Below are 11999 nucleotides of genomic sequence, written 5' to 3' on the forward strand. Positions count from 1 at the left end.
TGAAGCGTGAACCTTTAAATATCGCTAGTCTTGATACGGGTTACAAGTCGATTTCCGCGGAGTAAAAAATGTGGCCAGGGCTGTGCCGGACGATAGTCGATCGAGGGGTCATTTATCTCGCCGGCAACGACCTGGAAAGTCATCCAGAGGTTAATATGCAAAGCGTATGAAGAGAAGGAGAGAGTAAGTTGCTCGTTCCACCTCGTTCTCCTTGCAACCCGATCAGAAATAGCCCTTAAGAGATAAGACAGTTAGCAGTGTCTAAAATGTCCTTAAATAAAGTGTACTTATTACAACGTTTGTCGTCAGGGTGTCCCTGGTTGCTCTTAGAGAAAAGAACGTAGTTAATCGCGGATCGGGGAACAATTTTTTTTTCGTCCAATCGACGAAATGCCACGATCAGATTCATTTTCGTTTTTTTTTTTTTTTTTTTNTTTTTTTTTTTTTTTTTTTTTTCTCGATACGAGGAAGGCGATGCCAAAAGAAAATATCCATTCCGATACACATAAAACTTTCGACAATTGCTCTCGAGAATATTTTTTTTCGTGGAACAATACATTGAAAGTAACCTTCAACCTCTCGATATAATAAAAAATAGAATAAGTCTTGAGAGCAATTATCGAGAGTTTTACACCGAAACGTATTCGCACTCTATTTATTTTACTTTACCACAGTTTCATCGTCCTCGAGAAAATCAATGTTCCGCGACTCGCTACGAAATATTGCACGCAAGATCCCTGCGATCTTCGACCCATGCGATCTAAAAGATCCGATATGTACGATAAATATTATGTATAAATGAATGGAATGTCAGATGTAAAATGTGTAAGTGTAGAGCTTAAGTCCCATAATATATTCTGAAACCAATGTTGTTTGCCTATATTTATCCTTGTCTACGAAATCGATCCTCAATATGTATGTAAAATTTAATCCCCCTTACGAAGCGTTGCACAAGTGGCAAGTCTCGTGATCCTCGTCACTTGCTCACATCGTCGAAATTAAATTTAAAATTATATTTAAAGTGTTCTATAATGAGTATGCTTTTATCATAGTCAATCAGAAAGATTTTTTTCGGAGTGTTGCACAAGCGGCTTGTGACTTCCGCCATGTGCAAGATCCCGATATCTAAACGATACACCTCCATATTTTTTTTAGGGATACCCTCTATTTTCTCACTTTCAATTCAATTTTCCTTCGTTAAGATTACACTTGGAGATTCTTCGAGGATAAGGGATATCTGTATTACGATTAATTCAATTGCTTGTTTTCTCGCCTAATGTGTAGTAAATAATAAGTCCCCGATGATAAGCATCGCGATAAATCCGAAACCGCAATATCTGAGAAAATGTACGTACGATGTAGTCTGCGCGGAAAAATGGACGCTTATTGCACGGCTCGACTCCCCGCTTCCTGGAACCAGTGTTTCGCGCGAAACGTGAGTAATATCGAGAATGACGGTGCGAAGTCGTAATTTTTCCACGCGTCTACACAAACACGTGTCTCTCGGGTTCATCGCGTGCAAGTCTAGTAACACGTACTAACGACGCGTTACGCGAGGTGAGTTTGCACTTTATCCGTAATTTTTCTGGTCGCTACTCTTGTCACCAGCCGAGAGATTCTCGGTGAGCCTTGGGCCACGGCAGGAAATCTTCAGGGCATCATTTTGCGGGGTGACAACCATTTCTTCATGTAGTAACAAAAGATCGTGGAAATGTAGATGAGGACAAGCAGGGCACACGTCACGCCCAGAATTAATACCGAGGTCTTTGTTGGACAGGGCTCCACAATGGTCACCGTTTTGTCTGGGAAATAAAATTGAAATATTTTTTTTTTTTTTTTGTTGCTCGCGATATAACGAGTTCTGGGTAATTGAAGTTCGCGTAATTACCGGCTTCGTTGAAGTCTATGCTGGCGTCACTCTTCAAGAAGTCAGACTGTTTCTCGTCACCAAAATCGAGAACAAGGATTTCCTGAGACAACGTCATATCCTCTGCTTTTTCCTCCGTAGCGTTTGCGAGACTTCTTCGACGCCTCTTGCCCCATGACTCTACCGATTCTCGTCCCCATTCGCAGACAGCCTGTGATCAATCAACATTCTCATATTTTTCATCGACGAAATGATAATACAGATTAACCTGGAATTTGTTCAATTACCGGTTCGCACGGTCCTAGACAATACTTGACGTTACATTGGAAAATAACACCATAAGACTCGGTGAATCTGAATGCTTCGTAGACAGATTGAAGCGCGTTTCCATCAGGCGTGAAGCTTGGGAAGATCGACGGATCCACTGGACATCTGGAAGATTCGAAAATTCATCCATTTAACCAATTATCGATTCGATATTGTTAGAATAATATTTAAGAGATACACAAATTCCCAACCCTTCATCATCAATGATCTGGAAGGTACTCTTCGAGTCCTTTGCCATGGCGACGCAACTTCGAGCAAAGATTCCATAGGGAGCTATTAATTTGAAATGGTCAATATATTATGAAAACGTGCATCTTGATATTAAATCTAACGCTTACTGTCTTCCGGGATTTCGATTCTGAATGTCAGCTTGTCTCCTATACGGACAGTCTCAACTTCTCTGGATCTGCTGTCGAGGATGCGTATCCTTGGTGGAGGGGCTTCCGGCGCGCTGGTGATGCTGATCATTTCCGGGTCCCTGATAGGCATCATGCCAAAAGTGATGTTCTTCGAGGACATGTCGTACGTGCACTTCACCTTGTAAATTTTGTCGGCCTTGGTCATCACAACGGAATGATGCTGGAGGACGACCGTGTTCGAGTAGATGCCAGTCTGAAAACCGTCACGCTGCCATAGTGAACAGAGAGGATTTGAACAGGATTTAACGAGTCGAGCGGATAAATTTTGCCAGAGCGTGAACTCTGTATGATATTACAATCACTTACCACACTCTGAGTGTTACAATCCTGCCCGCTCATGGTCAAGTCGAGCCTGAAGAGATCGCTATTGATAACATCGATGTTGCAAGTTTCAGAGCGGCCAAGGGCGTAAATGCGACCGTTAAAAGGCTTATTCGTACGAACTTGAACGGCTATTCGGGTGTCTTTACAGTCAACCGATACTGCAATTATATTTTACGATTCTTTATTGACAGGATTTCACTAATGAAAACGGTTTCTAAATTATTCGTTTATTGATCAGTTAATGGCGAAGTCTAATGATAAACATACGTACCGTCGTAGCAGGTACCAGTTTTATCGCAATTTATGTCGTTTCTCGTGAGATTATTTATGGTAGGGTCTTCCGTAGTTTCAAAGACAACTGGTGGATCCGCAACTGGGCCTGTACCTTCTGAAAATCCGATTCGACACGTCAAATAGCATATACATGTACATAACATCTGTTTTATTTAAATAAGATGCCTTTTTGAGAAAAGAAAAATGAAAAATATTATATAAAAAATAAGAAAAGTATGAATAACAAAGTATCGTTTCTTTTATATATCTTAAGTCTTTTATATCTTCTAAATTAATGTTTTTCCATTTACTTTGCATAAATAGCTAATATTATATTTTTATAAGAAATAAGCTGTATTAGAAATTAATTCTATTTAAAAAAAGGAACGTCATTTTTATATGACGCGTTCATTTTCTGAAATTATATTTCTTATATCGAACAATTGTTATAGAAACATTTTCTTCATTCTAATATTTGTTTCTCAAAAGATATTTCAAAAGGAGAAATAAAATTTAAGAGATCCGTCCTCACTTTCACAATAATTCTCAAAATATGTTCCAACTCTCTCTCCATTATCAATCAATGGTCGTTCTGCATTGAGATAAGTTGAAGGACCATCGGGAAGAGTCCAATGATCAAGATGGAACAGCTGGCAATTATACGCTGATCCTTGAGGAGCGCCACGATACAGGAAAGATCTACAGAGGAACTCGTTCTCGATGTCGCAAGCAAGTCTACACGCGGACTCGCTTTGAACTTGCAATTCTTTGTCCGTGTAATAATGTAATCCCGCGTATTGAGCAACTTTATCGTCGGCCACTCCGATTCGTGGCATCTGGAAGATCCTCTGAGATTTGCATGCCTCTTTTCCTGAAAATTTCGATTTCTTCAGTAAACTTTCATGTTTATTTATACACATTCCTCCATTCAAAGTCTTAGGACATACGAGGACATTTCTCAATCTTTTTGTAAATAATTTCACACATTATATTTGTTTATAATATTACCGGAAACGGGACTATCCCCTCTAATTCTACCATTTCTCCCCCTGCGACGAAATGACGTCACATTATCCCCACTCGCCATTATACAAATTAAATAAAAATACATCACGTGACCTGATTTCCGCCAAAACCAAATGTCGTGTCACATGACATGCTTCTGTCTGAGCAGTGGAAATAATATGACGTCATATATGCGAAAATTCGCTGCAGGGAAAAAATTGAATCATTTTTAATAGAAGGGAATACTTGTCCAGCAATTCTGACCACGTTTTTAATACAATGTTTTTAAAAATCTGATAAATTGAAGTCATATAAATGAACAAAATTCTTAAATTGGATATTAATCTATATATTAACAATTTCTTTAAAAATTACAAATACAATTAAAATTTACAATTTAAATGAAATACTAGAGAAATATTCTGAGATAGAAATAATAATTATCCTAAGACTTCTCAGGAAGAATATCTTTATCCTCCAATATATATATATTCCTGCCTATTTTTACCTTTCAAACACAGATTTTCGAAATAATCGACACCCTGGGCATCCACGAATTGCACGTATTGCCCGGTCGTTCTTCGATCGGAATCGCTCAAGTGACACTGCAGTGTTACGTAATTATATTCGACGGAACGACAGGTGAAACGGTGTTCGTTCAAACAAGCCGCGAGACAGGCCTCCTTCGTCGAGGTGTAGATCAAAGCGTTGTCCAGTCCACGGATCATTTTGTTCGGGACGCGTTCGAAGGACCATGGCCGCAAGCAGACATTTTCTGAAAAATGATTTTTTCGTCCGATTAGTGAGATGACGATTGAAATAACTCGTCTCGAAAACGAGTCTCGCGTCTCGTATGATTTTACGATGCGTGAAATGTTTTTGTTTATAGAGAGGAAGAACACGTGGGTGTATACGCCTGACCGCAGTCGCGACGTTTGCACACCTGACGAAGCACATGCAGACAGCAGGGAGTATTTTCTTACGTAACGCTCAAATATGCCACATGAGCCTCGTATACCGACACCTGTAGCCACTGAGAGAGAGAGAGAGAGAGAATTAAATACAGCATCGGAACGCTAGTTACTTCTAATTTCGTATCCCTCATCAACACTTTTAGATCTGAATGTTTTCGATCCTCTTTGGTATGTTTCACATGTTTATGCGTTATTTTTATTTGCCTGACTAAACAAGCCAGCAAAATAGACACTGCTTTTTTTTTTAGATCAGTGCCAGTGATTGGATTTATCATTTCATGTTGAAAAAATTTTCGAATTGTTATATATTTCTTCCATCATATTGCATAGAATTTATCAAAAATAAATTTAATTCCTTTTTTAAAAATAACAATTATTATTATTAAGACTTTTAGAAATATATTCGTAAAAGTTTCAAATTCTACATTTCCAACTCATCACTATAACTCATCGATATAAAAAAAGGGAAAAGCGAAACAAAAAGATCTCTAAAATTCTCTGTGATCCGAAATAATTTATCGTCTTAAAAAGGTCAAGGTCATCCCAAAGTCACCCCCAAACAACGCTCAGTCTGCCAAGATAATTACAATTCCCCTACCACTCCCCTACATATTTCCAATTGTAATGCGTGAAAAAAAAAAAAAAAAAGAAAAAACGCAGAAGAATGCGCCGCATGAAGGGATGGATCGAGGAAATTAAGTTATGCTATATCCGTTTGATATATCGAGGAAATGTGGCGAATTTCTCGGATCACGCGAGCGTGACGGCCGCGAGACGAGCACGGGTCGAGGCTTCGTCGATGATGATGATGATGCCGAAATCACGGGTCGGGATCACATGTGACTTGGCACAAGCGTGATCCCGCCGCGCTTCTCGTGACGCGAAGAACGAGAATACGCGTAATATACGTTTTCGAGGCGGACACCGCGCCAAACACCGTTCCAATTACTTTTGTTCCGCCCTCGAAACCGGCGCTAATGTCGACCGGCGATATCGTGCCAACGAACCGACGCGTGATGACTCCTCATGATTCACCTGCGACCGCGCGAATTCCTGAATCGATTTTTTTTTTCGAAGTTTTAATCCTTTTTTTTTCTTTTTTTTTTTTTTTTTTTTCTAAGGAAAAAATTACTTTATGATATTAGGGTAGAAACGATTGAAATTGGTTTTTAATTTAATAAAGATTAATTGATTTAGCTGTTTTATTAGGAATAGGAATTTAATTGTAAGTATGTGTATATATATATATAGATTGATTTTTGCATTTCTTAAATGTTTATGCAATGGGCTCTCTTACTGTTAATCTATTGTGACATTAAAAGCTTACAATTAGCTAGATAAAAGAATAACCGGTTAATTCGATAATTATTCGCAATTACGATATTGAATATTTTCTGTTTATATGCATTTAGAATTTAGATACGTTATCTATGAATATATGGTAGATACATGATACTATTAATTTGATGAAAATAACAAGTTGTTTATCAGTGTTTGAAAAAAAAAAAAAAAGAAAAAGGTAAAGAGAAACGTGGAATTAATTTGAAAATCGCTCTACTCTGTTATTAGGAAATTAAGAAAAAATATAAGATATCACCATCAATATGATATAACATTATCAATATATTAACACATAAAAAAATAGGAACTAAAAGATAAAGAAAAAAAAAAGATCACGATTTGTTTCCATGGCAACTATATAACGCAAGAATGGGATCTTCTGCAATTTTAGATTATATTTTTATCATTATCCTCCAATATAAATAACGTAAAAAAATTTCCCCGTGAAAAGATATTAAACGCACTAAATGAAATTCCAACCGAATACCGCAGTTGGAACTTTTTAAAAATACGCTCAACTTCTCTTAACTATTTTCGTGCATCTTGAATCGCTCTCCTCCGACGTTGGAGGAGGAGAATACTCGCGATTTCCCCTGGAAATATTTTGGAACGCACGATGAACCGGCGTTGAACTCTGTTATCTGCGTGACTCACGCGAATCCGTTAATATTAATCGTTGTGGGCTGTTTTAATTTTCTCAAATTAAACGGTGCTCGGTTGCGTAAAATTTTGCACGAGCCAAATGATGACGCGCGATTTACCCATCGTCTCTGCAAATTCTTAACGTGTCGAGGCCTCGATGACTGTGGGGGACGACTCTGTTTCGTCTGTTCCCGGTTATTTTAAGAGAGGAAGGATTTCGAACGGAAGTGCCAGCTGAAAAACGCGTCGTTCCTAATAAACGGGGATCTCGAGGGAACAGGGGATCCAGGGATCCGTTTTTCACAGTTTTTTGAGTCATTGCGCGTTCAGAAAATTCTAATAACGCAAGCTGGATGTAGATAAAAATTTTTTTTTTTTTTTTTTAAGAATGATTTCAATCTTGTCTTTTGCTCAAAGAGTATTAATTTACAACGTCAAAGGATTAAAATATTTGTCAACTCGAAAATTACTAGTCTTTTTTAATATATTATATTATATTTTTATATATTATATATTATATTATATATTATTTTTATATATTATTTTATATATTATATTATATATTATATATTATTTAAAATTTTCTTTAAAATCGTCGAAGCAAGAATAAATTTCCCTTTCGTTCCAAAGTCTTAAGTGCTTCCCCTTCACCCGTTCAAAGAAGCATTGAATCAAGGAGCAATTAGCACGATACCATTTGATAATACAAGATCTTTAACGAAAGATAACCGAGTAAAACTTGAATTATCCCGTTCTCCTATCTATCCAACATCGTAAATTAAAATACTGTGGCAAGGCTCGATCGATCGTCCGATAATGGAAAGTAATCGGTGTTTTCGAGGAAACGGAGAGCCTTTCTCGAAATTTTCCATTGTCGTTCGAGCGCATAACCTGTGCACGGTCTGCGAACGTCCCCCGAAAAGTGTCCACTCCGTCACAGAGTGTTTTACGACCGCCGCGCCGAGATAGTTGGAAGGATCGAAGGTACCAGCAGGCTCGTTAAACCAATATTAGGAGTTTCTTAGACCCCCTTGGGATCTTTTCGACACCTTGGGCTGCAGGTACCTGTTTACAAGGGAGACCGTACTTAAAGCATCCTTCACACCACCCGAAGAGTACCAGTAGATCTCTCATTGTTTGCCACCATCCGGTTCCCCTTCTTTGGCAAAACGTTCTTGCCGCTTGCACCAACCGAGGATGTGCCTTTTGTGTATTGTATGCCTAGGGCCTTCGGCAGTTCCTCACTTGAACTCGATTGAATGGCGCATTTTAAATATTTAGAAAATTTTAAATATTCCCTTCTTCCGTTCTTTTTATCTTTACCGATTTTCAATAAAGTCTCACTTTCAATTTTTAAGAGATATTTTGGAGATATGAATTACAATTCGAGTCTGCTCGAAGAAGAAAGGTTTAATATATCGCTTTTGTTAAATTTTAGAAATCGTATTTTTAAGAAAATTTCTTTTTCTGGTACTACTTGATAAATTGGAAGATAAAATGGTTTTGAGTTACAAGTATACCGTTTTAACACTTATTTAATCGATATATATTGTCGTTCAAAGTATCTGGAATCATTAACATTAACTCGTAGAATTTAAAAAAGAATTAGAATTTTGTTTGCGTCTTCGAAAGTAATTATAATTATTTTTAATATTTGGTATTTTTTGATTTAATATCAAAATTAATAAAAGATACGATTACAATTGAGAAAATGATTCCACTTTAACTCCAATGAATTTCTAAATTTATCATATATAGCATAACAGAAATTTACATAATTCTATATACAGCAATATATTTCATTTGTAATCAAAAAAAAAAAAAAAAAAAATTCTAATCCACACGATCTGGTTAAAGATATCCAATTTTAAATAATCTTTTTTAACCAATAGATTCAAAATTCAAATTGCATTTCCTTTCTATTCATCGAGTACTACCAGAGAACACACACACACACACATATACACAGAATTTAGAAAAAAATAATACTAAACATTTTACCATTGTTTCGCAATGTGTTACATTCGGTTTCAGTACAGTCTGTTCAAGCAACTATCCACTCGAGCCAACAACTACCGGCTTCCAGGTTTATTTGCACATCTACCTGTCCCCAAACGACTTCGCCACTAGCTTTTAAACCCGGATTATCGCGTCTCGTCTCTCTCTCTCTCCTTCCCTTCCTTCGCCAATACTTATATTGCGGGATTTTTCTTCGACGTCCTCGTCCTTCTCTTATCCCCCTTTGTTCCTTTGCCGGCCACATCTCGAAATGGTTTACCGCTCGGGTGAAAGGGAAGACCAGCCAAGGGGGTGTGGCGGGTATTACCATTCATTAACCGACTCGTGCTGGTGGCTCGATTATGTCGAAGGGTTTAAAGGCTCTCAAGGTCGAATCTTTCGTTGCAGGTGCGGGCAACGTCGCAACGATCGAAAGCTACAAAGTTTCGAAAGCTGAGTGGAAGCGAAGAGTCGGGTTTCTGCCCTCACCTGATCTGATCTGAAGCTTAGTCATGTAGTACATGTTGGCGGCTCTTTGCGGTTGTGCCGCGGGATTCGTCGCCGCCGTCTCGTTCTGCAGCTGGCACAGGGTGTCCTGCATCGGCGCCAAAGGATTTACGACGAACGAGAACGCAGCCGCCTGACACTCGGCCTCCTCGCGGCACCAGCCCTGACACTCGTACAGGGACAGGTTCCTCACGCTGTAGTACGTCGTTCCGCGGTAATCGTAGTCTGTCAGCTTCTCGAACGCTGTCCTAGCTGGAAAGCGGTTCCATTTGAAGGAAGAAGGAAAAAGAAAAAGGAGAAAACAAGGAAGAAGTGTTTACGAAGACGCTTGCAGCGTCTCGCACTCGAATCGTGTTTTCGATACGATGTAAGATGTGTACTTACCCAGGGCAGCACGAGAGGCGGTGACGAAAGCCAACAATGTGAAACCGGTGATCAAAGTCGTTCCTATCGCGGACGAGCCCATCTGGAACGAAAGCAATGGATAAAAGGGTTAGAAAGGAAGGATTTTACGTGTTTTTTGCTCTTTTATTCCTTAGTCCAGTTTTTTAAATATATTTATGAGAGATTGTAATTTGTAAAATAGATGTAATTTGTAATATCTAATGAATAAAATTGATTTTTTTAACAGATATGATTTTTATTTTTTCGATAAAAACATTATAAAATATTATTATTGTGTAATAAAGCATTAATTGAAACAATAAATAAATAGATGTAAACAAATATAAAAGTTGGAAAATGTCATAGAATCTTTTAAAAATTAATTAAGAAGAGTTAGTGATTATGACGAGTAAATCAAATTTTCGCGCTTTCTAGTTTCACACGCCTCTGTTAGTAAAACAGGAATCTACCAAAGTTGGAATTTTCGTGTTTTACCTTTTGGGCAATTAATCCTAACTCATTAAAGAATAATTATTAATTATTTTTTAAAAATTTACTAATAATATATAAACATTTTTTGAATAAAATGTGTTAAAATTTTTACATAATTATAAGTTTCTTTTGATCTGGCCATATAAAAAAATTTCTGAAAAAATTTATCTATTTAATAAATATTAATACCTTAATTTTATAAAATTGAAATTCACTTTTTAAAAACTTGTAACAATTTGTTGCTACAAGATCTTTATAAAAAAGTAATCAATAATCGATTAATCCATTAATAATCATTTATTAAAAAAGAATTCCTTATTAAAAAATAGTCAATCAAAACGAGATTGACCATTATTCGAAAATTTAACAAACAAGAACTACGAGATAATTGCGTTACAAATCTAAACAAAACTAGTTCTAGTTTCCCTGTCAATCGGTCGCTCGAGCATTAATTCGTTATCCGTATCCCACGATCTTTCGCGATCGGAACACCCTTTACACCCGCGAAACACGACGGTATAAATTAAAGGGACGGACGACGATCCCGCGACAACTCGTTTTACAACACGGTGTACGTAAATCAATCCCTCCGTAGAATAAATCGTTCCAACTCGATAAACGCTCGCCGAACGGGGTCCTCTATCCTTTCATAAAAGCGTTAAAAGATCCACAAGCTCTCGTCGAGGAAGTCGTTCGAGATTACCGGCGCGGTCGAGTAATTCGCCCGTGCAACCTGGAAGCACGCAAGTCACCGGCTTCCCGTCCACCTTTTGCTCGTGTTTCACCAACCGGCTACTTCCTGGATTTCTTCTTTCCCTCGCTTTTTGCTCCCTTTCTACCTTTCTCTCTCTCTCTCTCTCTATTTTCTTCTCCACGGTGCATCCACCCAGCTTCTTTCCACGTCTCGCCGCGGTATCATCCTTCTCTCTCTCCCTCTCTCTCTCTTTCTCATTCTCCATAGACCCCCTTTCCCTATCCCTCGTTTTTACTCAAAAGCCGATTGAGCGATCCAAGCGATACTTACAGCGAACTGCCGTGTAAGGCTCGCTATTTCGTTCTCTAGTTTCTTCTTCCTCCATCGGAATGATCCGCGTAAATTCTCTGATCGTTATCTTGGCCGATTCATTTTTTTTCTTTTTGTTCTCCAGAACGGATTCTTCCAAAATCGACCGTCTTCTTCCTTCGATCGTGCTGGAATAAGACGCGCAGGTAGCGTTCGTTCACCTGTGGTTTAGGTCGTCGTGCTTATCTTGCGCTTTGATTGCACGCGTTTCTCATTCGCGTTGCGTCATCGTGGCTAAAATCCAAATCCATTACGCGTGGTGCGTTGCTACGCGCCTCGAGACTCGCATGCCTTCAGGGTAATCGCGGCAGCAAGTAAATGACGGAGAGAGAGAGAGAGAGAGAGAGAGAGAGAGAGAGAGAGAGAGAGAGAGAGAGAGAGAG

The 11999-nt window shown here is 38.3% G+C and overlaps 1 protein-coding gene across 3 annotated transcripts in view; it reads right to left on the reverse strand.

Moving 5' to 3' along the window:
- Positions 1-488: 488 nt before the first annotated feature.
- Positions 489-11999, reverse strand: part of LOC122716360 — an 18628-nt gene continuing 7117 nt past the window's right edge. The window contains exons 1-12 of one of the 3 annotated variants that reach the window (XM_043939366.1): positions 11578-11649; positions 10062-10143; positions 9660-9929; positions 4724-4990; positions 3743-4081; positions 3209-3325; positions 2920-3095; positions 2533-2821; positions 2386-2467; positions 2155-2299; positions 1889-2078; positions 489-1802 (exon numbers count right to left, since the gene is read on the reverse strand). In XM_043939366.1, the coding sequence (XP_043795301.1) occupies positions 1651-1802; positions 1889-2078; positions 2155-2299; positions 2386-2467; positions 2533-2821; positions 2920-3095; positions 3209-3325; positions 3743-4081; positions 4724-4990; positions 9660-9929; positions 10062-10143 (2109 nt within the window). In that variant the 5' untranslated portion in view covers positions 11578-11649 and the 3' untranslated portion in view covers positions 489-1650. Of the gene's footprint in view, positions 1803-1888; positions 2079-2154; positions 2300-2385; positions 2468-2532; positions 2822-2919; positions 3096-3208; positions 3326-3742; positions 4082-4723; positions 4991-9659; positions 9930-10061; positions 10144-11577; positions 11650-11999 lie in introns of those variants that run through there. The other 2 variants (XM_043939367.1, XM_043939365.1) reach the window with 2 other exon arrangements.

The sequence above is a fragment of the Apis laboriosa genome, unplaced genomic scaffold, assembly GCF_014066325.1.
Source record: "Apis laboriosa isolate Shangri-la unplaced genomic scaffold, ASM1406632v1 scaffold45_cov149, whole genome shotgun sequence".
Lineage (NCBI taxonomy): Eukaryota > Metazoa > Arthropoda > Insecta > Hymenoptera > Apidae > Apis > Apis laboriosa.